The 27,672-nt window shown below is 44.7% G+C and overlaps 1 protein-coding gene across 1 annotated transcript; it reads left to right on the forward strand.

The window, feature by feature from the left end:
• On the forward strand, positions 1-27,338 carry LOC115108742 (leucine-rich repeat-containing protein 52-like). The gene is made up of 2 exons (XM_029633361.2): positions 1-1,317; positions 27,010-27,338. Exons 1-2 carry the CDS (start codon positions 669-671, stop codon positions 27,336-27,338), a joined length of 978 nt encoding a protein of 325 aa, XP_029489221.2. The 5' UTR covers positions 1-668.
• Positions 27,339-27,672: the final 334 nt, after the last annotated feature.

A 27,672-nucleotide genomic window follows, 5' to 3' on the forward strand; every position in this document is an offset into this window, starting at 1 on the left:
CGGAGCAGGCAAATGAGGGATGAACGCACTTCCATTCGCGCTCCGGAATAACGGATTAGCAAGTGACATCGCAGAACAGACGGTGATTATTGAACTATTACAAATCCATTAAAACAGGTAGTATTACACACCACTCTCTTTAGTAGGAAGCGCAGGAATCACTTCCTATAATTTCACCATCCAGCAGTTTGGAAACTATAAACGAACAATGCATTCTGCCGCAGACAACTAACTTAAAATGAATACATACCGAGGCAATAACAAAAAAGAGTGACAGACTCTCTTTTATCAAATATTTCTCTTCTCTCTCTACTCTCCTTTCAGGAGAACCTGATAAGTCTCAGCGATTCTCACCACCCGACCAGCCCGTCCGTCAGTAGGGTCACCTTCGTAATTAACACGGGCGTCTTGTGGACGTGCGTGTGAGTGAGCTAGAGACCGTTATCCATTTGGAGCGAGAGGGGAAGAAAGAGAGTCTGGATATAACCACTATCCAATCCTCCAGACAGCAGCAGAAGCCGCAACCAGACTCGGTCCTCCAGAGTAGCCGTCTAGCCGCACCCCCAGTCCCGCAGCCCCATGCAGGATGCCCGGAGGGGAGCGCTGGTCCTGGGGTGTCCTCCTGGTCCTACTCAGCCCGAGTTCATGACGCCCTGGGCTGCTTCATCATGCGTCTCCTACCCGCTCCAAGCGCTCACTCTCTCCGGCTACTCTTTCTCTTTATCTTCGTGATGGGGGTGGCCCCTTCCCCGGCTCTTACAGCAGGCTGCCCTGACAGGTGTGTGTGTGACGACCAGCTGGTGGTCCAGTGTGCCGGGCAGGAGCTCACCCTCTTCCCCAACGACCTCCCTCTAGCTACCCGCCAACTCATCATCTCCAACAACCGCATCGGAGAACTTCCAGCATTGCAACTCAACTACCTGTCTGATCTAGTATACCTGGACGTCAGCAACAACACCCTGATGGAGATCTCAGAGTCCACCTTCGGGAATCTCCGGAAGCTGGCCTACCTTGACCTGTCCTTCAATACACTGACCCAGATCGAGGACCGGACGTTTGGACCGTTGTCTAGCCTTGTGATGCTACGGCTAACAGACAACCCGGGGCTAAGTGAGATCCACCCGGATGCGTTCTCAGAGAACATGGCTCTGCAGGTGCTGGATGTGAGCAGGAACAACCTGACGACGCTGAACATCAGCTCTCTGATTGCCCTGCCCTCTCTGCGCTCCATGGGGCTCAGTGGAAACCCCTGGAGGTGTGACTGCGAGACGGAGGACCTCTGCCTCTGGGTCCAAATAGAAGGGTTCAAGTTCCAAGGTGAGATTGGGGATGGAGAGGTCAGGGGGACTTTGTGTGTGCGAGCATGTGAACCACTGTACAGAAAGCAGGATTCAAGTTTGGGGATTTAAGTGGTTCTGTTTGTTTATAGAATATGGGTGACCTGTGCCAGTGTCTTGCTCATGTGCTCCTATAAATGTCACTTTATTTGCCCACTGTCTTTAATTCAGCTGCAATAAATGTCTAGCTTGACAGATGTTCAGAGAAAGTGCAGTCCTAACACTCAGGTGGTGTAGATGGATAGTTATTAGACCTATAGCTTAGACTGTTGACCTGCACTGTGTGTTTTGTTGTTGTACCATTCTGGCGAGTAAACAGGCAGTTGTCGTCTGCTGGGACGTAGAGCCAGAGATGCTCCAAGGTCTTATCACTGCTTATCGTCACATCAACTCATTTAGCTAATTTGATGGTGGGCGCTCAGTCAATAGTCCCTGACTGACAGCCCACTCAGGGACGCCAGCACTGTTTTCACAACACACACACACACAGAGTCAGAGCTAGAGCCTGAGCCAGGGTGAGTAACATCACAGGAGCACAGGGATTGGATTGGAAGTCGCAATGATCAGAGGACTTCCACACCCCATACACAGACTCTCACTCGTTCACTCTCCCACTTTACTCTGTCACTCCCTCCCTCTCTCTCTCCTCTCTCCCTCCTCTCTTTCCTCTCTCTCTCTCTCTCTCTCTCTCTCCCTCTCTCACTCCCTCTCCCACTTTACTCTGTCACTCCCTCCCTCTCTCCCTCCTCTCTTTCCTCTCTCCCTCCCTCTCTCGCTCCCTCACTCTCCTCTCTCTATTTCTTACACCCTCTCCTCTCTCCCTCTCCTCCCCAGTCTTTCCCTCGCTCCCTCGCACCTGTCGTTCACATCACACCAATGACTCTCCCAAAACTCTGCAGATATGCAGACGTTTTCATCCTCAATGTCTATTGAATTTCCACACTATCTTTGCCAAGAGAGCAGGACTGAGAGGAGGCCTACAACGACATCATCGCTTCTCCTGTCAGTTAGCCTCCTCTCAGAATAGGATCCTACTGATTTAGGTCTACTAAAGAGAATAGAACATGTATAATAGCCCTACTCACTGGAGGATAGTAGTCTAATTACTGGCACACAGAGCAGTGGAGCATCCCACCATTCATTTACTATGTGAGAATGTAGCCTTCATGAAGAGCGTTGAGCATTTTGGTACAGGGGCTTGTCGGTGTTCCAGGTTCAAGCCTGAGAGGCCAGGGTAGAGGTACTGACTAAGTCCACTATCAGTGTCAGCGCAACTCTCTATCTGTATCTGTGCCATTGGTTCTCCCCCCCACATCTCTCATCACTCCTCCTCTCTCGTCGTTCTTCTTTGACCATTCACCCTCCACGCAGCTGCATCAGGTCCTGGTTACAGGGAGTTACTGGTACTTTGAACCTGACCAGACACCATGCAGAGAAAGAAGGGATGAGATATTGTTTTTATGTACAGTAATGTTGAGATGAAGCATCTCTCCCTTCTCTCTCTCCCGTAGTATGGGATTACATGGATGTCTATTGATATTGCAGCCATATCCATGTACACTAACCAGAGTGACAGTCGGGGAGAGGGAATGGGGTCAGGACAAGAGGGTGTGTGTGTGTGTTTGTTAGCGGTTGGTGTATGCGACTGTGTGTCTTCGTTGTTTAAGATGTCTCATGTTATGACTGCAGGGCTGAGAGTGTAATGTAAAGAGATTCCCGGTATCTTTAGCTTGTCCTGTGAGTGTGTGTGTGTGTGTGTGCGTGCATCCGTGCGTGCGTGTGTGTTCCACCTGGGCTCCCCATCTTCTAGCACGATTAGTCAGAGCCCATTCAGAATTTGTCCCTTCCCCTCTCCTCCCCCTTATCTCACTACTGTATGCTATGAAAGGGATTCATCACGCTAGCATAGCAGATGTGAAGTAGCTAGCCAATTATACAGTGACGTCACCTTCCCTGAGAAGCCTCGGCCAACCAAGAACATGGTTAGCAAGCTGCTTGGGGTGTATGTTGTGTTTTTGTGAACGAGGGTTCACGTTGCGGATTGGCCGTACAGGGATAGACTCGTGTTACACTTGCTGAAAGGAGAAGGCTCCCCAACAAACTTTATTTAGTGTGTGTGAGCGTGCAAGTGCCCGCATGTCTGTTCTTTGGTGGAAAAAGTACCCAATTGTCATACTTGAGTAAAAGTAAAGATACCTTAATTAATAGAAAATTACTCAAGTTAATGTGAGTCACCCAGAAAAAAACTACTTGAGGAAAATTCTAAAAGTATTTGGTTTTAAATATACTTAAGTATATATAGAAAGTAAATGTAACTGCAAAAATATACTTTAGTATCAAAAGTAAAAGTATAAATAATTTCATATTCCTTATAATAAGCAAATCAGACGGCTCAATTTGGCTCAAATGTGAAAAGTACATTATTTTCTTTAGGAATGTAGTGAAGTAAAAGTAGTCAACAATATAAATAGTAAAGTAAAGTACAGATCCCCCAAAAAATGACTTAAGCAGTACTTGAAAGTATTTTTACTTACTTTACCCCACTGCGTGTGTGTAAAGAATGTGTCACTTGTGTCTGTGTTAACATGTATTGACACAACCAGCCAACAAATTCACAGAGTGCCGATGGGGACAGAGAGAGACCGTAAATCCATTCATTATGATCAGCAGTCAATGATACCTTGAACAACTACATACATTATTAACCAGATGGAACAATCTTTGGATTCCCTGCATTGTTCAATATTTTATTTCTTTAGAGTCTAAGACGTTGGTTGCAAAGCTGAAGTGGAATTGTTTAAGATGGTCATACTATGGATAATTTAGCTAATTGGTTTGGAATTTTAGGACCCTTTTAGGTATAAAAAAAAAATATAGATTTTGGTCTTTACTACTAAAGCCCATAGAAACGCATTGAATACATGCAGGTAGCCTGGCGGGTAGGAGCGTTGGGCCAGTAACTGAAAGGTTGCTAGATCGAATCCCCGAGCTGACAAGGTAAATATCTGTTGTACTGCCCCTGAGCAAGGCAGATAACCCACTGTTCCCCGGGCGCTGAAGACGTGGATGTCGATTAAGGCAGCCCTTCGCACCGCTCTGATTCGGAGGGGTTGTTTTAAATACGGAAGACACATTTGTGTTGAATGCATTCAGTTGTACAACTGACACATTCATTAATGGCAAAAGGGACAGTTAAAAAATAAATCATAAGAAAAAAGGTTTTTAAGCGTCTGTCCTAAATCTTGGAGATATGAAACAACTCAGGAAATGTTTATGTTATTTTATTGAACAAAAAAATAGATTTTCTTTCAAAAACAAGGACATTTCTAAGTGACCCCAAACTTTCGAACGGTATTGTACATATGACAGTTTCGCACACTCTTGGCATTCTCTCAACCAGCTTCACCTAGAATGCTTTTCCAACAGTCTTGAAGGAGTTCCCACATATGCTGAGCACTTGTTGCCTGCTTTTCCTTCACTCTGCGTTCCAACGCATCCCAAACCATCTCAATTGGGTTGAGGTCGGGTGATTGTGGAGGCCAGGTCATCTGATGCAGCACTCCATCACTCTCCTTCTTGGTCAAATATCCCTTACACAGCCTGGAGGTGTGTTGGATCATTGTCCTGTTGGAAAAACAAATGATAGTCCCACTAAGCCCAAACCAGATGGGATGGTGTATCACTGCAGAATGCTGTGGTAGCCATGCTAGTTAAGTGTGCCTTGAATTCTAAATAAATCACAGACAGTGTCACCAGCAAAGCACACCCGCACCATCACACCACCTCCTCCATGCTTCACGGTGGGAACCACACAGTCCTGATTCATGCAGTCCCCTCTGAACAGTTGATGCTGAGATTGGTCTGTTACTTGAACTCTGTGAAGCATTTATTTCGCTGCAATTTCTGAGGCTGGTAACTCTAATGAACTTATCCTCTGCAGCAGAGGTAACTCTGGGTCTTCCTTTCCTGCGGTGGTCCTCATGAGCGCCAGTTTCATCATAGCTCTTGATGGTTTTTGCAACTGCACTTGAAGAAACTTTCAAAGTTCTTCAAATGTTCCGTATTGACTGATCTTCATGTCTTAAAGTAATGATAGACTGTCGCTTGTCTTTGCTTATTTGAGCTGTTCTTGCCATAATATGGACTTGGTCTTTTACCAAATAGGGCTATATTCTGTATACCACCCCTACCTTGTCACAACACAACTGATTGGCTCAAACGCATTAAGAAGGAAAGCAATTCCACAAATGAACTTCTAACAAGCTGGTTGAGAGAATGCCAATAGTGTGCAAAGCTGTCATCAAGGCACAGGGTGGCTACTTTGAAGAATCTCAGATATAAATATATTTTGATTTGTTTAACACTTTTTTGGTTACTACATGATTCCATATGTGTTGTTTCATAGTTTTGAGGTCTTCAATGTTATTCTACAATGTAGAAAATATGTCAAATAAAGAAAAACCCTTGAGTGAGTAGGCATGTCTGTAACGGCAGATCTCTTCGTTTTTTACTTTTGACTGTGTATATATTTATTTTTACACATATTTAACCCCTTTTTTGGGGTAGGCACAAACTATCTTAATACTTAATAGTTCCATTCGTTTTTTATAACCGATACTGGTTACTTTCAGACGAGTCTCGTGACACTTGTGGGGGTCGTAGAGCAAAACGGAGAACACAGTGTCTCCCCTTTACATACAGTGGTCATAATAGTTGTAGGTCAAACCGTTCAGACGTTTTTGTGAGAAGACCGATTTTGGGGGGTGTCTCGTGGTCTTACAAACACCGCTCTAACTCTGTCACCTTTCACCGCAGATGCGGAAGTGCGACACTGGCGGATGCAGTGGATTCAGACAGATATCTCTAGCTGAAACTGACAGATTTATATCATGATTTTCTTCAAGAATGATGCACCGGTGCTATGTGTGTTGTATATGGCATTATTGTGTGTGTTTGCTCTAACATTCTAAAAGCAGGGCAGGGTCGAAGGTTAACTGTGTAACACAAGTGTATAACACAGAGGCATGGGTTTGTGTGAGAGAGAGTGAGAGAGATGACCAATGAAATAGAAAATGATAGACAGATATAGAGATGAGACAGAAATTGAAAACAGATCGAGAGAACAAACAAGGGAGGGAGAGTAAGAGAGCTGTTGCTATCTGACCTTCACTTTCTCATCATTCTTCAACGGAGGAAGGAGGGATCACCGTGAAAGGATGGCAGGAAGGATGAGGCATTGAAATGAAGGTGATCTGATTAATACCATAGTGGAGAGTAGAGAGTGTGACGGTGTGCTTGTGTCGGCGTGTGTGCGTGCTTGCGTGCGTTAAGGAATTATTCAGCCTAGTTGATGTGATGAAGAAAGGTCAACTATTCTTAGTCAACCTCTCTCTCTGCCAGATATAGCTGTCTTTCTTCATACATCTAAAGAGATGATGATTTTTTTTTTTACCAAACAATAGAAGTTCTTGAAGTGGAATGAAAAAGTGGCCGGTACTCATTTAAATAATATTTTAATCATGTTTTACAGCCGGTATTCTATAAGAGTTGCTACTGGTGAGCACCAGTCTGATTCAACAACTGGGGTTGACAGAAATGTTGTTTTTAGCCATTTTGCTAAAAGAAGAGCTGTCTTCTTACTTCAGTTCAGCTACATGACATTTGTTTGGAGGGCAAAAGGGCCTTTTCTCAGAATAAGCAATCAAGAGCATAACCACATCAGTGGCTCTCTCACACACATGCAGTAGTACACAAACACACACAAACAAGCATTCATGCACGAGCACACAGTACAGCTACTCACATACATCCATCCATAATTCTAAGAAATTTGTTCTGCATCGATGAGGTTGGGAGGAAAGATTAAAAACAGAAAGATAAAAGTAGAATCCTCCTCCTCCATAGGATTACCATATGTACACACACACACACACACACACACATGGCGCACACACACACACACACAGTCATAATTGGGGTGTTATAAATAGCTGTGTTTACAGTCGGAGCAGGAGTCTGCCTTCCAGGTTAATACGTCACAACCCATATCAGCTCTCTCTCTCTCCCCTCCTTGATGATGACGTGTGTGTGTGTGTGTGTGTGTGTGTGTGTGTGTGTGTGTGTGGGGTACTTGAGAATGTTATGAAGTGGTGGGACTTACTCTGTTATCTCTGTTATCTGACTTCATTGCTGCTTTCTCTGATATGGGACAGATGAGGGAGAGAGTGTCAGTGATTATGTTTCAGGAACGTCATTTTTCCAGCACTCCAGTGAAATGTAAATGGTCTTGTATTTAGCTCTGCTGTGTGTAATAATTTGTCTAGAATGCAGCTGGTGATTTGGCACAGTGCAGCCCAGCTCTGCTATCACACAGCAGCTCTAGGTGTTCAAGCCAATGTGTGCGTACTGTGTGTGTGCCCACAAACATGATTTATGCTTGTATGTTAGTGTTTGTGTGTGTGTTACTAGCTTGCTTGCTTATTTGTATGATGAGTGTGTCTGTCCACACATAGAGGCTCTTTGGTTTTACTCCTCAGTGAATGTCCGTTCGGTTGGTCTAGTCCAACCGAACCGCTACGACTGGCACTGCTCACTCTGTCAAGGTCACACACACAGTAATGGAAGGAGATCATGGTTAACCATCTAAAACTGCTAAAACGTGTGTGTGAGTGTGTGAGTGTGATCCTGAGTCATAGCTGCTTCAGTGTAGACTCAGCAGTATTGACATTACTCTACTCTGCAGCATACACACCCATTTAGCTTTTAGCATACTGTAGTCTGCTACTATACTCAGATGTCCCAGGTTCCAAACCGGCCGTCAGAACTGGAAAAAGGTGGCACACTGACATTCAATTGTATTTCATAAGAGGTGCTGGTACTAAAGCAGTAGGCTATTCGAGGTTATTGTTCTCAACAGCAATCAGCACCAACCCACTCTAACATTTATGGTCAGACAGTCCAGTGATGACAGTACTTAGACCTCAACAGAACCAATTACCCTTCTAACTCACCAGTAGACCACGACATGCTGGTTGTGACTTTAACTTTTGTTAATTAACTTGGGGTCAGACTTCAGGTTGGGGGTCAGAGGTCAGGGATCAAGGTAATCTGCAACAGTATGAGAGGTGATCAGTCTTGTTATTTTCCTATTATGTATTGAGCCAAGCATTATTGAGCCTGTAGTATTAGTATGGGACTTCAGCTTGTAGGTTTATTCAGGGTCATGTTATGTAACCTTATGCATCTCTCCCTATTAGTCCAGTTATTGCTGCTGCTGCTGCTGCTCTGTACTGTGGAGCCAGGAGTTAATTTAACAAGCATGTTAATGACTACTTTACCCTAGATTAGGGAGGGAGGGGGTGGCGGGGGAGAGAGAGCGTGCATGCGGGTGTGAGTGTGTGCATCACTGCTTTTGGATAATAACCTTGTTTGCTATGTTTTGAAGATGAATTATTGCTCCAAAATTCAAACAATATGACCTCATTACCAGTTCAACACAGACTGTCTGTTGCACTGAACACGAGCCACTCTCAGATGGAGGTCAGCAGCAAGGTATCAACCCAGGGAAATAGAAAACAAAGATCAGCACTGCTCTTATTTCTCCTACTATTTACTGACCTGCTCCCTGGACACACACACATGCAAACACACGCTTGCACGCACATATTCATGCACGCACGCACACACACACACACACACACACACACACACACACACACACACACACACACACACACACACACACACACACACACACACACACACACACACACAGCCCTGGGACCAAATCAGATCCTCAAAAGTTTCTACAGCTGCACCATTGAGAGCATCCTGATGTTGCATCACTGCCTGTAATGGCAACTGCTCGGCATCCGACCGCAAGACACTACAGAGGGTAGTGTGTATGGCCCAGTACATCACTGGGACCAAGCTTCCTGCTATCCAGGACCTCTATTCCAGACGGTGTCAGAGGAAGGCCCTAACTGGTGTCAAAGACTCCAGCCACCCTAGTCATAGACTGTTCTCTCTGCTACCGCACTGCAAGCGGTACCGGAGCACCAAGTCTGGGACCAAAAGGCTTCTTAACAGCTTCTACCCCCAAGCCATAAGACTCCTGAACATCTAATCAAATGGATACCCAGACTATTTGCATTGCCCCCCCCCCCCCTTTTATTCTGTTGCTACTCTGTTATTATCTATGCATAAGTCACTTTAATAACTCTACCCACATGTACATACTACCTCAAGTACCTCGACAAACCGGTGCCCCCGCGCATTGACTCTGTACCGGTTCCCCCAGTATATAGCCTCGCTATTGTTATTTTATTGCTGCTCTTTAATTATTTGTTACTTCAAGTCTTGTTTTTTTTGTGTATTTTTCTTAACTGCATTGGTGGTTAAGGGCTTGTGAGTAAGCATTTCACTAAGGTTATAGTCGGCGCATTTGACAAATAAAATTAGATTTGACTGGTCATTTGAAAGTGGTACACTTCACAGGGCCAGTATAGCATGACAGTGACTGTTCAGGGGTTAATAGTAATAATAGCCATTCCAGCAAACATTCCAAGAACATTAGCTACAATTCCCATTAAGTTCTAGATAGATAAAACCCTAACATTAGAATGATAACACCCCATCCCATCTTTTTGATGTTTTAAATGAAATATCCTCGGAATGTTCTCCTAACAGTCACAAAAATGTTGTCCACAACTGTAACATCCAGTGCAGAACATTCTGTCACGATCGTTTGTAGAGAAGGACCAAGGCACAGCGTGATTACAGTTCCACATAATTTATTAAAGTGAAACTAATAAACAAAACAAGAAACAAACAACGAACCGTGACTACAGAGATGCTACATACACTAACTCAAAATAATATCCCACAACCCACAGGTGGAAAAAAGGCTACCAAAATATGATCCCCAATTAGAGACAACAATTACCAGCTGCCTCTAATTGGGAATCATACAAAATCACTAACATAAAAAAACAAAACTAGAACCCCACATAGAAATAATAAACTAGACTAACTCCCCAGTCACGCCCTGACCTACTCCACCATAGAAAATAAGGAATCTCTATGGTCAGGACGTGACAATACCCCCCCCCCTCCCCAAAGGTGAAACCAAAGGGGAGGGTAGGTGCGGGACCAAGAATCCGCTCATCCCGCGGATCCGCCAGCATCGGGGGCGGCTCTGGTGCGGGCCGAAGAACCCGCTCATCCTGCAGATTCAGCCATGGACCCAGGCTGAACACTGTGCCTGGACTGGACCTAGATGCCGAGGAAGGCTCCTGCCATGGAGCGGGACTGGACACCGCCCTGGCCTGGACATCGGCTTAGAGGAAGGCTCCTGCCATGGAGCTGGACTGGACACCGTGTTTGGACTGGACATCGGCGCAGAGGAAGGCTCCTGCCCCGGAGCTGGACTGGACACCGTGTTTGGACTGGACATTGGCGCAGAGGAAGGCTCCTGCCCCGGAGCTGGACTGGACGCCATGCTCGGACTGTGCATTGGCGCAGAGCAGAGCTCCTGCCATCCCTCGTTGAGGGATGTTCCAGACTGTTGACCGTCGCTGGAGGTTCCGGATCTTGGACCGTCTCGTGAGGTTCCGGACCGGGAAACGTTGTTGGAGGTTCCAGACACCGGAAGCTACGGACTGGGAACCGTCGCCGGAAGATCTGGACTGGGAACTGTCGCCAGAAGCTCTGGACTGGGAACCGTCACCGGAAGCTCTGGACTGGGAACCGTCACCGGAAGCTCTGGACTGGGAACCGTCACCGGAAGCTCTGGACTGGGAACCGTCACCGGAATCTCTGGACTGGGAACCGTCGCTGGAAGCTCTGGACTGGAGATTGTCGCAGGAAGCCTGCGGGGAGGAGGCACAGGACGTACCTGACTGGGAAGGTGCACTTGAGGGAGAGTGCGAGGAGCAGGCACAGGACGTACCGGACTGGGGACACGCTCTTCAGGGAGAGTGCGAGGAGCAGGCACAGGACGTACCGGACTGGGGACACTCACTTCAGGGAGAGTGCGAGGAAGAGGCACAGGACGTACTGGGCTTAGGAGCTGCACTGTAGACCTGGTGCGTAGAGCTGGCACAGATGGTGCCGGAATGATGACACTTTGGGGTGGGGCACATGGGGGGCTCGCACGGTGAGGCGCACTGGAGACCTGGTGCGTAGGGCTGGCACAAATTGTACCGGAACGGTGACACACACTTCAGGGTGTGTACGTGGAGGAAACACAGGAGGTACCGGACTGGGGAGGCGCACTGGAGGCCAGATGCGTGAAACCGGTGCAGATGACACCGGACTGGTGTCACGCTCCTCAGCACGCCCGCTCTGCAGCACTCTCATCGCCACCACCTCTCTCCGGAATCTTTCGTCGAGTTCCTCCTTCGACTCCCTGACGGTCTCTGGCTCCGCCGACCACCCCATGTCCCCCCCCCCCAAAAAAGAATTTGGGCTGTCTTTTGGGCTTACTCTGTGGCCGCGAACCCCGGCGTCGTCGCTGTCCTCTCTTCTCTCCCTGCGTCTGCTTCCACGGAAGGCTTTCGTCTCCAGCCATAATTTCCCCCCAAGTCCAGGATGTCTTCTCCTCCTTTAATGTATGTAACTACATGTAATCTACATAATCCCCAAAAGTAATTATTTATCATGAGAGGGTCATAAACAATAACTAGTAATGCTAAAAGGAAGGTTACAATCTCACCTTTCTGGTAAAAAATAAAAAAATTGCTGAGGTGTAGTCACTTTTCAGGACACAAAGTACCCAGGAGAAATATGTTTTATGATGTATTTCCTAGTCAACAAAACTGTATGAAATTACTTAAATGCTTTCTAAATATTGTATATTCAAGTTATTCAAATTATAAAATGACTAACTATAAGATTTCACCTTCCTTACGTCCCTTTTTCAGGACCCTGTCTTTCAAAAATAATTTGTAAAAATCCAAACATCTTCACAGATCTTCATTGTAAAGGGTTTAAACACTGTTTTCCATGCTTGTTCCATGAACCATAAACAATTAATGGACATGCATATGTGGAACAGTCGTTAAGACACTAACAGCTTACAGACGGTAGTCAATTAAGGTCACAGTTATGAAAACATAGGACACTAAAAAGAGGCCTTTCTACTGACTCTGAAAAACACCAAAAGAAAGATGCCCAGGGTCCCTGCTCATCTGCGTGAACGTGCCTTAGACATGCTGCAAGGAGGCATGAGGACTGCAGAGGTGGCCAGGGCAATAAATTGCAATGTCCGTACTGTGAGATGCCTAAGACAGCGCCACGGGGATACAGGACATGTGGTCTCGCAGTGGCAGACCACATGTAACAACACCTGCACAGGATCGGTACATCCCAACATGACATTTGCGGGACAGGTACAGGATGGCAACAACAACTGCCTTAGTTAAACTATGAACGCACAATCCCTCCGTCAGTGCTCAGACTGTCCGCAATAGGCTGAGAGAGGCTGGACTGAGGGCTTGTAGGCCAGTTGTAAGGCAGGTCCTCACCACATCACCGGCAACAGCGTCACCTATGGGCACAAACCCACCATCGCTGGACCAGACAGGACTGGCAAAAAGTGCTCTTCACTGACGAGTTGCGGTTTTGTCTCACCAGGGGTGATGGTCGGATTCGCGTTTATCGTCGAAGGAATGAGCGTTACACCGAGGTCTGTACTCTGGAGAAGGATCTAGGTGGAGAGTCCTCCCTCAGGTGGTACCCTTCCTGCATGCTCATCCTGACATGACCCTCCAGCATGACAATGCAACCAGCTATACTGCTAATTCTGTGCATGATTTCCTGCAAGACAGAAATGTCAGTGTTCTGCCATGGCCAGCGAAGAGCCCAGATCTCAATCCCATTGAGCACGTCTGGGACCTGTTGGATCGGAGGGTGAGGGCTAGGGCCATTCCCCCCCAGAAATGTCCGGGAACTTGCAGGTGCCTTGGTGGAAGAGTGGGGTAACATCTCACAGCAAATCTGGTGCAGTCCATGAGGAGGAGATGCACTGCAGTGCTTAATGCAGCTGGTGGCCACACTAGACGCTGACTGTTACTTTTGATTTTGACCCCCCTTTGTTCAGGGACACATTATTCCATTTCTGTTAGTCATATGTCTGTAGAACTTGTTCAGTTTCTAGAAACATGGACTGACTGAGCAGAGATTACGATCTGGCAGTGTGGAAGTGGCAGGACTGAGTATTTGTATTGGTCTTGATTATGGAACAGGTTGCAGCTGGTTGGGATCTGCTCTGACTACAGCACACCTGTCTCCGCCCACACAATCACACACACACACAGAGGGAGAGAGCACTGGGGGAGTGGCGGCAGGTCAAGGAGACACCAGATGAGCACTAGAGGGCGTGGCAGGAGCAGATGTGACATCTATAAATTATTTTACATGAATGTCTATAAATTGATCTCTGAATGTGCTACCGTGATGACACCACTCTCTCCTGCTGCGCTACAATGTAAGGATTGCAGGCATGTGTTTTGTCAGTGGCCGTGACTTAGGGTTCAGCCAGGAGTTGGACAGTTGGAAGAACAAATGAAATGGTCGGAGGGACAACCCAGCTTCAGGTAGTTTCAGATTTCACATCCTACATCACACAGGCTCAGCAAATATACTACTGTGTCAATGGGAACCAGGGCTATCGCTTAATGCAAGCCATTTAAATCTGAGGTGTCCACAGGTCAATTTATAAGCGAAAATGTCATCCGGAACCAGTACCAGAACCACGCAGGTCCACTAAACAGGGGAATTTAAACAATGTTTCTGCCTCCCAAGTGACGCAGTGGTCTAAGGCACTGCAGTGCTTGGGGCATCACTACAGATCCGGGTTTGATCCCGGGCTGTGTTGCAGCCAGCCGTGACCGAGCGACTCACAATTGGCCCAGCACTGTCCGAGTTATGGGTGAGTTTGGATATCACTAAACTGGGGGAAAAAAGGCCTAAACATTTTTTAATAAAAAATATATATACACTACCAGTCAAAAGTTTGCGCCGAATACAACAGGTGAAGACCAACAATGCAGTTTTAAGAAAATATCTACAAAAAAGTAAGAGAAGAATAACAAATAATTAAAGAGCAGCAGCAAATAACAATAGCAGGGCTATAAACAGGGGTACCGGAACGGAGTCAATGTGCGGGGGCACCGGTGTCGAGGTAATATGTACATGTAGGTAGAGTTATTAAAGTGACTATGCATAGATAATCACAGAGAGTAGCAGCAGCGTAGAAGGGGGGGGGGGCAATGCAAATAGTCTGGGTAGCCATTTGATTAGCTGTTCAGGAGTCTTATGGCTTGGGGGTAGAAGCTGTTAAGAAGCCTCTTGGACCAAGACTTGGTGCTCCGGTACCGCTTGCCATGCGGTAGCAGAGAGAACAGTCTATGACTAGGGTGGCTGGAGGCTTTGACAATTTTAAGGGCCTTCCTCTGACACCGCCTGATTTAGAGGTCCTGGATGGCAGGAAGCTTGGCCCCGGTGATGTACTGGGCCATGTACAGTCGTGGCCAAAAGTTTTGAGAATGACAAATATTAATTTTCACAAAGTGTGCTGCCCCAGTTTGTATGAGGGCAATTTGCATATACTCCAGAATGTTATGAAGAGTGATCAGATGAATTGCAATTAATTGCAAAGTTCCACTGCATTTCAACCCTGCCACAAAAGGACCAGCTGACATCATGTCAGTGATTCTCTCGTTAACTCAGGTGTGAGTGTTGATGAGGACAAGGCTGGAGATCACTCTGTCAAGCTGATTGAGTTCAAATAACAGACTGGAAGCTTCAAAAGGTGGGTAGTGCTTGGAATCATTGTTCGTCCTCTGTCATCCATGGTTACCTGCAAGGAAACACGTGCCGTCATCATTGCTTTGCACAAAAAGGGCTTCACAGGCAAGGATATTGCTGCCAGTAAGATTGTACCTAAATCAACCATTTATCGGATCATCAAGAACTTCAAGGAGAGCAGTTCAATTGTTGTGAAGAAGGCTTCAGGGCGTCAAATAAAGTTCAGCAAGCGCCAGGACCGTCTCCTAAAGTTGATTCAGCTGCAGGATCAGGGCACCACCAGTACAGAGCTTGCTCAGGAATGGCAGCAGGCAGGTGTGAGTGCATCTGCACGCACAGTGAAGGCGAAGAATTTTGGAGGATGGCCTGGTGTCAAGAAGGGAAGCAAAGAAGCCACTTCTCTCCAGGAACAACATCAGGGACAGACTGATATTCTGCAAAAGGTACAGGGATTGGACTGCTGAGGACTGGGGTAAAGACATTTTCTCTGATGAATCCCCTTTCCGATTGTTTGGGGCACCTGGGAAAAAGCTTGTCCGGAGAAGACAAGGTGAGCGCTACCATCAGTCCTATGTCATGCCAACAGTAAAGCATCCTGAGACCATTCATGTGTGGGGTTGCTTCTCAGCCAAGGGAGTGGGCTCACTCACAATTTTGACAAAGAACACAACGATGAATATAGAATGGTACCAACACATTTTCAGAGAGCAACTTCTCCCAACCATCCAGGAACAGTTTGGTGACGTACAATGCCTTTTCCAGCATGATGGATCACCTTGCCATAAGGCAAAAGTGATAACTAAGTGGCTCAAGGAACAAAACATCGATATTTTGGGTCCATGGCCAGGAATCTCCCCAGACCTTAATCCCATTGGGAACTTGTGGTCAATCCTCAAAAGGCGGGTGGACAAACAAAAACCCACAAACTCCTAGCATTGAATATGCAAGAATGGGCTGCCATCAGTCAGGATGTGGCCCAGAAGTTAATTGACAGCATGCCAGGGCGGATTGCAGAGGTCTTGAAAAAGAAGGGTCAAATAATGTTGGTCCTGGTCAGTTCCTGGATGGGAGACCAGATGCTGCTCGAAGTGGTGTTGGAGAGCCAGTAGGAGGCACTCTTCCCTTTGGTCTAAAAAATATCCCAATGCCCCAGGGCAGTAATTGGGGACACTGCCCTGTGTAGGGTGCCGTCTTTCGGATGGGACGTTAAACGGGTGTCCTGACTCTCTGAGGTCATTAAAGATCTCATGGCACTTATCGTAAGAGTAGGGGTGTTAACCCCAGTGTCCTGGCTAAATTCCCAATCTGGCCCTCAAACCATCACGGTCACCTAATGATCCCCAGTTTACAATTGGCTCATTCATCCCCCTCCTCTCCCCTGTAACTATTCCCCAGGTCGTTGCTGCAAATGAGAACGTGTTCTCAGTCAACTTGCCTGGTAAAATAACGGATAAATAAATAAAATTGAGTCTAGGTAGTGAGGTCTGCACAGCGCATCACCGGGGGAAAACGACCTGCCCTCCAGGACACCTACACCACCCGATATCACAGGAAGGCCATAAAGATCATCAAGGACAACAACCACCAGAGCCACTGCCTGTTCACCCCGCTATCATCCAGAAGGCGAGGTCAGTAAAGGTGCATCAAAGCAGGGATCAAGAGACTGAAAAACAGCTTCTATCTCAAGGCCATCAGACTGTTAAACAGCCACCACTAACATTGAGTGGCTGCTGCCAACATATTGACTTAACTCCAGCTCACTTTAATAATGGAAATTGATGTAAAAAATGTATCACTAGCCACTTTAAACAATGCCACTTAATATAATGTTTACATACCCTACATTACTCATCTCATATGTATATGTATATACTGTACTCTATCATCTACTGCATCTTGCCATCTTTATGTAATACATGTATTACTAGCCACTTGAAACTATGCCACTTTTATGTTTACATACCCTACATTACTCATCTCATATGTATATACTGTACTCGATACCATCTACTGCATCTTGCCTATGCCGTTCTGTACCATCACTCATTCATATATCTTTATGTACATATTCTTTATCCCTTTACACTTGTGTGTATAAGGTAGTAGTTGTGGAATTGTTAGGTTAGATTACTCGTTGGTTATTACTGCATTGTCCGAACTAGAAGCACAAGCATTTCGCTACACTCGCATTAACATCTGCTAACCATGTGTATGTGACAAATAAAATTGGATTTGATTTAATTACCTCATGAAGCTGGTTGAGAGAATGCCAAGAGTGTGCAAAGCTGTCATCAAGGCACTTTTTTGGTTACTACATGATTTCATATGTGTTATTTCATAGTTTTGATGTCTTCACTATTATTCTACAATGTAGAAAATATTTAAAAAATAATGAAAGAAGATGAGAGAGTAGCTGTTCTTAAACTTTTGACTGGTATGGTATATATTTTAAAACAATATCTACTTTTGGGTGCAAAAAACATTGACCTGATGTTACAAGAACATTCCCAGAACACATTTCGTCTGTTCTTTAAAGGCTCCCAGAATGTTTCATTAGGTTGTGGGAACAGTCTGCTGGGAACATTGTGGGGACATCGCAAAAGATATGTGTCCAAAACACAAAAACTGTTCAGTTGTGCGGATGATCATACAATGTTAATTTTAGGGTGCAAAAAGCATTCACCTTTGTTATAAGAACGTTCACTGAAGAAATGTTTCAGTTCATAAAAGTTCATAAAACATTTCTTTAGGTTGTGGGAATATTGTTGGGATATGACAGGAGATTGTGCTGACGTACAGATAATGTTTGTATCAGGGTGCACAAAACATTCCTTCGATGTTGCAAGAATATTGACAGAACTGAGTTCAAAGGTTCTCAGAACATTTAATTAGGTTGTGGGTGCATTACAAGAGAGAGGTTCCCAAAACACAAAATATGCTCAGTTGTGTTAACATTAATACAATGCTTAAATTATGTTACATAGGACATTACCTTAATGTTGTAAGAATGTTGACAGAACACCTGGTCTAAGTTCTTTAAAAGTTCCCAGAACATTTCATTAAGTTATGGGAGTTGTCTTGGTTGTTGCAAGAATATTCTTGTGATATTCATAAAGGTTGCACTGAACATTCCCACAATGTTGCCCAATGTTTTGATGACGTTCATAGCATATTTGTTTTATGTTTAACATAAGATTCCATTGATGTTCACGCAATATACATTTTACCTTCTCTTAGAGGTCCTCAGGACATTTAAAGAACATTTCTAAAGTGTTATTGACGTTTTACCTACTAATACCACAATATTCTCAGCATGCAAATGTTTAGCTCGGTAAAGCAAATTGGAATACACCCCTAATATGCTTCACGGTTGGGATGCTGTTCTTTGGCTTGCAAGCCTCCTCCTTTTTCCTCCAAACATAACAATGGTCAATATGACCAAACAGTTCTATTTTTATTTCATCAGACCAGAGGACATTTCTCCAAAAAGTACAATCTTTGTGCAGTTGTTAACCGTAGCCTGGCTTTTTTATGGCGGTTTTGGAGCAGTGGCTTCTTCCTTGCTGAGCGGCCTTTCAGGTTATGTCGATATAGGACTCGTTTTACTGTGGAAATAGATACTTTTGTACCTGTTTCCTCCAGCATCTTCACAAGATCATTTGCTGTTGTTCTGGGATTGATTTGCACTTTTTCGCACCAAAGCACGTTCATCTCTAGGAGACAGAACGCGTCTCCTTCCTGAGCGGAATGACGGCTGCGTGGTCCCATGGTGTTTATACTTGCGTACTATTGTTTGTACAGATGAACGTGGTACTTTCAGGTGTTTGGAAATTGCTCCCAAGGATGAACCAGACTTGTGGAGATCTCAAAAAAAAATCTGAGGTCTTGGCTGATTTCTTTTGATTTTCCCATGATGCCAAGCAAAGAGGCACTGAGTTTGAAGGTAGGCCTTGAAATACATCCACAGGTACACCTCCAATTGACTCAAATTACGTAAATTTGCCTATAAGAAGCTTCTAAAGCCATGACATAATTTTCTGGAATTTTCCAAGCTGTTTAAAGGCCCATGTCACGACTCCCGCCGAAGTTGGCTCCCCTGCCTGTTTGGGCGGTGCTCAACGGTCGTCGTCACCGGCCTACTAGCCGCCACCGATCCCTTTTCATTTTCTGTTTCGTGTTTGTTGCAGTGTTCAGTCAGAATAAATCATTTGAACACGTACCACGCTGCACCTTGGTCTTCACCTTCTTCCTCTGAATGCCGTTACAGCCCAGTCATCTTGGTGTATGTCAACGTCTGACCCACTGGAATTGTGATACAGTGAATTATAAGTGAAATAATCTGTTTGTAAACAATTGTTGGAAAAATTACTTGTGTCATGCACAAAGTAGATGTCCTAACCGACTTGCCAAAACTATAGTTTAACAAGAAATTTGTGGAGTGGTTGAAAAACAAGTTTTAATGACTCCAACCTAAGTGTATGTTGTAAGGGATTTCCTCCTCTTCCTCCGAAGAGGAGAGGCGAGAAGGATCGGAGGACCAATATGCAGCGTGGTAAGTGTCCATGGTTCTTTTAATAAGAAATAGTACACATGAACAACTGAATACAAAAACAATAAACGTAACATGAAAAACCGAAACAGCCCCATCTGGTGCAAACAAACACAGAGACAGGAACAAACCCCCACAAACACACAGTGAAACCCAGGCTACCTAAGGATGATTCTCAATCGGAGACAACTAATGACACCTGCCTCTGATTGAGAACCATACTAGGCCGAAACATAGAAATCCCCAAATCATAGAAAAACAAACATAGACTGCCCACCCCAACTCACGCCCTGACCATACTAAATAATGACAAAACAAAGGAAATAAAGGTCAGAACGTGACATATGTAAACTTCTGACTTCAACTGTGTGTTGACAACCTGCAGGGCCTGGTTCTCAAGCCAGGTTTTTTATACTCTGCACCACCAGGAAAGCTCTACTATGTTTTCAGTATATAGCCATGGCAGTATGTTCAGTCAGGAATTCATTGTTTCTGTTTTAGCCTTAGACATGACTAAACCAGGGAAATACTGCTAACTGGGTTATTCACCATCCCTTTATGTGCTGCATTCTTCTGGGCACATATTTACAAGGTATCCAAGACTCTGAGTGCGGATCTAGGGTCACTTTTGATTTTCAGATCATAAAAAATAGAACAGGGGCGTCAAGCGTCTCAAAGTAGGGTTTATATCGGGTGCATAAAAAAGTGGAACAGTCCATTTTTACAAAGTTTTTATTTTGTTTATGTTAGTCTAAATTCTGCATGCTATTTGGTTAACAACATTGGACAAAAATATAAACGCCACACGTAAAATGTTGGTCCCATGTTTCATGAGCTGAAATTAAAGATCCCAGAAATGTTCCATACGCACAAATATCTTACTTCTCTAAAATATTGTGCACATTTTACATCCCTGTTCGTGAGCATTTCTCCTTCACCAAAATAATCCATCCACCATAAACTCCAATGTCATTTTAGAGAATTTGTCAGTATGTCCAACCGGCCTCACAACTTCAGACAAAGTGTATGGCATCGTGGGCGAGCGGTTTGCTGTCAGCGTTGTGAACAGAGTGCCCCATGGTGGCAGTGGGGTTATGGGGGTTATTTGAATGCACAAAAATACAGTGACAAGATCCTGAGGCCCAACAGATACGTAACTGTATTTCCAGTCATGTGAAATCCACAGATTAGGGCCTAATGAATATATTTTAATTGACTGATTTCCTCATGTGAACTTCAACTCAGTAAATCGAAGAAATTATTGAATATTGCGTTTATATTTTTGTTCAGTATATTTTACAAACTATTTAGCAGTCTTATGGCTTGGGGTAGAAGCTGTTCAGATCCTGTTGGTTCCAGACTTTGTGTATTGGTTCCGCTTGCTGTGCGGTAGCAGAGAGAACAGTCTATGACTTGGGTGGCTGGAGTCTCTGACCATTTTTAGGGCCTTCCTCTGACACAGCCTGGTATAGAGATCCTTGATGGCAGGGAGCTCCGCCCCAGTGAAGTACTGGGCCGTACACATTACCCTCTGTAGCGCCTTGCAGTTGCCATACCAAGCACCTCTGAGGGGCCCCCTGAGAATGTTGTGGTAATGTTAGGTCAAACTTAAAGTGCATTTGGAAAGTATTCAGACCCAGTCCCCTTTTCTACATTTTGTTACGTTACAGCCGTCTTCTAAAATTGATTCAATTATATTATTTTCTTACCGATTTACACACCATGCCCCATAATGACAAAGCGAAACGTGTTTGAGACATTTTTGCAAATTTATAAAAAATAATTAACCTTATTTACATAAGTATTCAGACCCTTTATTCAGTACTTCTGAATACTTTCCGAATGCACTGTAAATATAACATTTTCTAAATGTTGTTGAAATTTCTTGTGAATCTCCAGGACAGCTGAAAATGTGTATTGCGTGAAATCAATGGAATATTGTGTTTAACCTAAAGCAAATATGCTATGAATGTCATAAAAACGGACTTATTTGGAAATTGTGCTACATTGGGGGAATGTTCTGTAACATCCCAGACAACTCCCATAACTTAACTCAATATTCTGGGAACCTTAAGGAACTTAGACCAGGTGTTATTTTTAAAATATATATTTTATTTAATATTTTATAAACAATACAAAACTGTTTGTATGTATATGTACAAACGACAATATCAACTATATCTCACCTTCCCAGACCCACAAGCGCACACACCCCCATCTCCAGCTCCCACATCACTTTCCGCCACATGGCCTGAAACGGCACCATTTCTTTTCTCTCCGTAGCACAAGGACTTGAAATATTGAAATAATAGATCATTCTTCCATTGTGTTAAGATTGATTCATTTCCACGTTTTTAATATAGGTTTTTTCAAGATGAGTGAAGAGGAGGATCATCCAACCCATCGGGTATATCCTTACATTATGTCTGATGTATAATACATTCTATACATTAGTTTATACTGGACGAAGCTTACATTTTCGTTAACTGTCATTTCGTTAGTTATGCTGCAACTTTCCCTCCATCTTGTGCCAACATCAGTTATTTTTAAGTCTTTGATCCAATAGTTCATGTTTTTTTCTAAGAGATTGTCAGTTGGATATGCTCTCTGCAAGGTTTTCTATGTCTTCCACATCATATGAACATCCTTTTCTGACTCAAATAGGATTTACTCAAGGTTGCTCTGATGTCCAAAAGATTTCAAATCAAAATGTCATGATATGGAACTTTTAAGTTGCATATATTTGAGACTATCAACATTGGTCAGTCGAAAATTACTTTTGAATTCTGTCATGGAAATAAATGTACTTCCTGTTACCAAGTCATTTATGGTTTCTATGCCTTTAGTTTTCCATGTGGACCAATTTAGCGGTGAATTCTGAAAGCTATCCAATGATTGTTCCGTAAAGTTGTGTTTTTCGGAAATTATTTTGGATCTTGTAGAATAGGTTTCATTTTCTTCCATATTGTTATAGTGAAATGTGTTCTAGGAACGTTCTTGTAACATCAGGTGAATGTTTTTTGCACCCTAAAATAAACATTATAGAATAATCTGCACAACTGGACAGTTTTTGTGTTTTGGGAACATACTGTATCCTTTGCGATGTCCCCAGAATGTTCTCACCAGACTGTTCCCACAACCTAACAAAACATTCTGGGAGCCTTTAAAGAACATATTAAATGGGTTCTAGGAATGTTCTTGCAACATCAGCACCACTAAACACTTTTTGTCTTATGAGAACATTTGCTGAGACCTAACGAATGTTCTAAAAACTTTCACAGAACTAATTATGGTTTGCTAGATGAGTCATGTTACTGTAATAATGATACTACAGGACTGAGGGGACAGGTGGCTCCTCCTGGATTGTATAGATAAAACATGTATGTAGATTGGTGTACAATCCAGTCTGGATGTGAGTTACTAATAAACACTGCTTCTACTTCTACTCAGGGTCAGCCATCCAACCATACTATGGTAATGATGATTAATAGTATAGTCCTGTCACAGCTTTCCAGTAGGGTATGAGTAAATTGAGGCCCTGGAAAGATGACTCTCTCTCTCTCTCTAACCTGTGCTGTGGTTTTCAGTGGTGTGAAGATAGAAGAGGAGTCCGACAGTCACTCTAACTGATGTTGTGTTTTAGCACTAGTATGGAGTAGCTGAAAGCCTCTTCAGTGTGGGAGCTGTTGTATAAGTCAGTCTCCTCATGGTTGTGTTATAAAGAGAGATACTGACAGTGAAGCACCCACAGTGGTTTGGTTCATTCTCTACGTGGGCAGAGATTGACAGAGAGAGAGAGAGATTGACAGAGAAAGCTAGAGAGAGAGCTAGAGGGAGAGCTAGAGAGAGAGCTAGAGAGAGAGCTAGAGAGAGAGCTAGAGAGAGAGAGAGAGAGAGAGCGAGAGAGAGAGCGAGAGAGAGAGAGAGAGAGAGAGACAGACAGACAGACAGACAGACAGACAGACAGACAGACAGACAGACAGACAGACAGACAAGACAGACAGACAGACAGACAGACAGACAGACAGACAGACAGACAGACAGACAGACAGACAGACAGACAGACAGACAGACAGACAGACAGACAGAGAACTATACAGAAAGAGAGAGATGAAGAGACAAAGAAAAACAGACAGAGGGAGATCGCCTGAAACAGACAGTGGGACCATCCATTCTGGGGCGTCTGTTTGTAATGAAGATGAGATGGGCCGGTTGAGTGGTGGCTGTTATGTGATGTGATGTGTGGATGGGGGTAAGGGGGCACAGCAATCCCGTCTCCCCTAGGGCTGAAGCAGGCGTGTGCGTGCATGCAAGAGATGATGGGTTGTCAACGGGACAAGGCCCCTCACAGATTATGACAGAGTGACGCGAGGGACAGCCAATGTGATCTAATACACACTGGAGAGAGCGAGAGAGATGGAGAGAAAGAGGGATAGAGAATGGGAGAGGGGAGGGAGAAGGAGAAAGGGGATGAGATGAGCGAGAGGGAGAGAGGAAGATCCATAAAGAGCCGGTGTGAGTGCAGGTTTTTGCTCCAGCCAAAGAAGTAACCCTGCAATGGATGTTACAGTTCCATTATTATGTCAATCATCTGATCGGTTCACAATCAATAACAAGTTGCGGAATGACAAAGGACCAAAACCATACCGTGAGCTTCAACTACTTGCTCCTGGCCAACTGAGCTGAGTTGGTCTACCTCGTATTTGTCTGTGTGCTGGGGCAAGGTAAGGACTAATCACATCCTGCCTAATCAGAATAAGAACTTGCATAATGTTGCCTAGCTAACTCAACGTCATCATGTGCCAGTCTATTTCTGCCCAGACAGGCAAAGCTTAGGTTACAATCCGTGTCTGATCTGCTTTGTCGGATCCTGACCTGCATTAAACTCAGAGCAAGTCCCTGACACATACATACACACACACACACACACACACACACACACACACACACACACACACACACACACACACACACACACCTGTCCAATCAGAGATATTAGACAGCTGTCCTCAGCTACAACCTCATGGCCTTGTTGAATATAGGATGCATTTCGGTTGGATATGAGAGATGTCCTTGATTAACCATTTAAATATATCCAGTTTATATGGAAGAGCTGATTGTGGATTTACACTATAATACATGCTACATGACTACCGAGGGCTACAGATATGACACTGTTAGTGCTGGGGGTCAACTCTACAGTTAGTCTCTCTCTCTTCTCCTCTCCCATACTCAGCCAGGTCAAAGGTGATACAAGACAGTATTCAACGTCCGTCCATGTCTGAGGACGTTGGGAGATGACATGGAAACTGGCCACTAGGGATAACAGTGAGCGCTATTATCCTCAAGTGGGGGTGGGGGGCATAAGCATCTGCCTCTGATTCCAAAGGTTGTGAGTTTGAATCCAGCAATACAAAGCTGTTTTTTATATTTTTGTTTTTAGCCTATCCCAAACCTTCTGCCCAGACGGAAAGCTGAGGTTACCCTCCATGTCTGATCTGACCTGCTAACCTTAAGAATGTGGAGTTAATGCCTAAACTTAACCTTAAACACGTTGAGATTTGACATTCGGAACAGCTTCTAAATTTGACATTTGAGAAAAATGGATCAACGTCTAATTCTGACATAAGATTGTGAGAGCTGGTAGCACATACTATCATAGACTAATATTTGTTCATCTCTCTTTCTCTATCTCTGTCTCTCTTTCTGTCTCTTTCTCGCTCTCTCTCTCTCTCCATCATTCACCCCCTCCTTAAGACCTCTGTCGTTATTGGAAGAGGAGTGCAATTTAATTAACATCATTAACAGTATGAATCCATCAGTCCCCCGTTCACAGCCAGACACACACACACGCACACACACACACACACACACACACACATACATACATACACACACACACGCAGACATGAACACACGGACACATGCCCTCAGGCACGCATATGTGCACACACACACACACACACACTTTAATGTCTAGGAAGAAGAAAATAAAAGTTATCTGTCTTGTAAATGCAATTCAACATGAGAAAGGGATAGTGGAGGGAGGAGAGATGGAGGGAGGGGGGTTGAGAGAGAGAGATGAAATTATTAGGCAGTGCATATCCAGTTCTCTCTGCATATCCAGTCTTCCTCATCTGACACCTTCCCACTCTCTCCCTCCCTTCTCTGGGAGGATCAGCTAATGACAGAGGTGACCCAGTCTGTAGGGTCTCCTCTCTCCTCACACATCACTGTCTGTAATGGTTTGAATTGACAGAGGTGATCCAGTCTGTAGGGTCTCCTCTCTCAAAACACACATCACTGTCTGTAATGGTTTGATTTGACAGAGGTGACCCAGTCTGTAGGGTCTCCTCTCTCCTCACACATCATTGTCTGTAATGGTGTGATTTGACAGAGGTGACCCAGTCTGTAGGGTCTCCTCTCTCCTCATACAACATTGTCTGTAATGGTTTGATTGACAGATACAGTGGCAATGGCAGCAGCCTCTTAGCCCCTTAAGTTGTGATGAGCAGTAGGATGAAGTCAATTATACACACTGATTTAAGGTCAGAAAAAAAATCTAATGATGAGAGAATAAGAGCGAGAGAGAGAGAACAAGATAAAGAGCAAGAGAGAACTGGTGTTTAATTTGTCTCTGCTCATTTTCATCTTTTTTTAATTAGAAGCCAGCTGTTAACAGATGCCAAGAGAAGGAAAACAAGACTATCTGTCCTTGGAGATGTCTTGTGTCTTGTGTTTCTATGAAGGCTGGTCAAATGTGTGTGTGTGTGTGTGTGTCCTAGATGTGTCCCAGACCTGCATTACCCTGAGGAAATCTATAGTGTCTACAGATCATTTGTCACTAAGGTTATTACAGCTTTGTGTGAGTGAGTGTGCTGCATTGTGGTCATTTCTATTATCCCCCCCCCCCCCCTCTTTCCCTTCTACGTCCAACAAGCTCTATTATTTCCCCCCTCTCACTTCAGAATTAGACGTGCATCCATGTTACTCAAACTTCAAATGTCGTAGTGGTTAAGTTTATGCATTAACTCTGAATGGTTAAGGTAAGCGTTAAGGTTTGGGATAGGCTTAAAACAGCTTTCTATCCCTGAATTCGAACTTGCAATTTGCATCCTCCATCCCTGTCCACAATGCCCTAGCAAAACCAAAACCTACTTGAAGGTAACAGCACTCACTGTTACCCCTATTGGCCAGGGGCACTAGGGAAGGAGGGATTTTCTTCTGACGAGGGTCAGACAGCTAAATCTCTCTTTTCTCTCCTTCTCTTGAGATGGCTAACTCTTTCTTTCTTGTCTCTCTCCCTCTTTGTAGATGAGGGCCAGACAGTGTGCCAGGGGCCTCCAGAGCTGTCTGGGCAACGGCTGGCTGAAGTGGGCATGCAGCTGAGGGCAGACTGCCACCAGGGTCTGGGCTACTGGGACTACCTGTTCTTCATCGCTATCGGCTTTGTCATTTTCAGCGCCGGCACCGTGTCGGCATGGGTGATGGGTGTCCTCATGGTGCTGTACGAGAGATACAACAAGAGAAAGGGGGAAGACATGGATAGTGATGACGAGGAGGAGAGACATATGGGGGGAGGGATGATGGGGGGAGGGAATCAGGGGAATGGGGATGTGAATAAGCCTTGCATGCAAGTGTGATTGAGTTATGAGGAGGAGGGGGAGAGGAAGAGGGGATGGGACTCTGAACAGCCGGAAGAGAAGAGGTGAAAAGGGCAGAAGAGGAAGAAGAGAGGATACATTAGGAAGAGCTATGGAGTGAGATGGAAGGACACTGAAGAAAAGAAGAGGAATGGAGTAATTTGAATAAAGGACACTGGGACCTTGTACTCTGTAGAAAGACAGTCCTGTCTTTCAGGACAGACATTTTACCCCGTGTGCGTGTGCGTGTGCGTGTGCGAGTGCGAGTGAGAGAGAGCAATAAGGGGAAATAGGCCTTCCACTTCAGGACTACAGAGTGACTTCTGAACTATTA

This window comes from Oncorhynchus nerka, linkage group LG24, assembly GCF_034236695.1.
Source record: "Oncorhynchus nerka isolate Pitt River linkage group LG24, Oner_Uvic_2.0, whole genome shotgun sequence".
NCBI lineage: Eukaryota > Metazoa > Chordata > Actinopteri > Salmoniformes > Salmonidae > Oncorhynchus > Oncorhynchus nerka.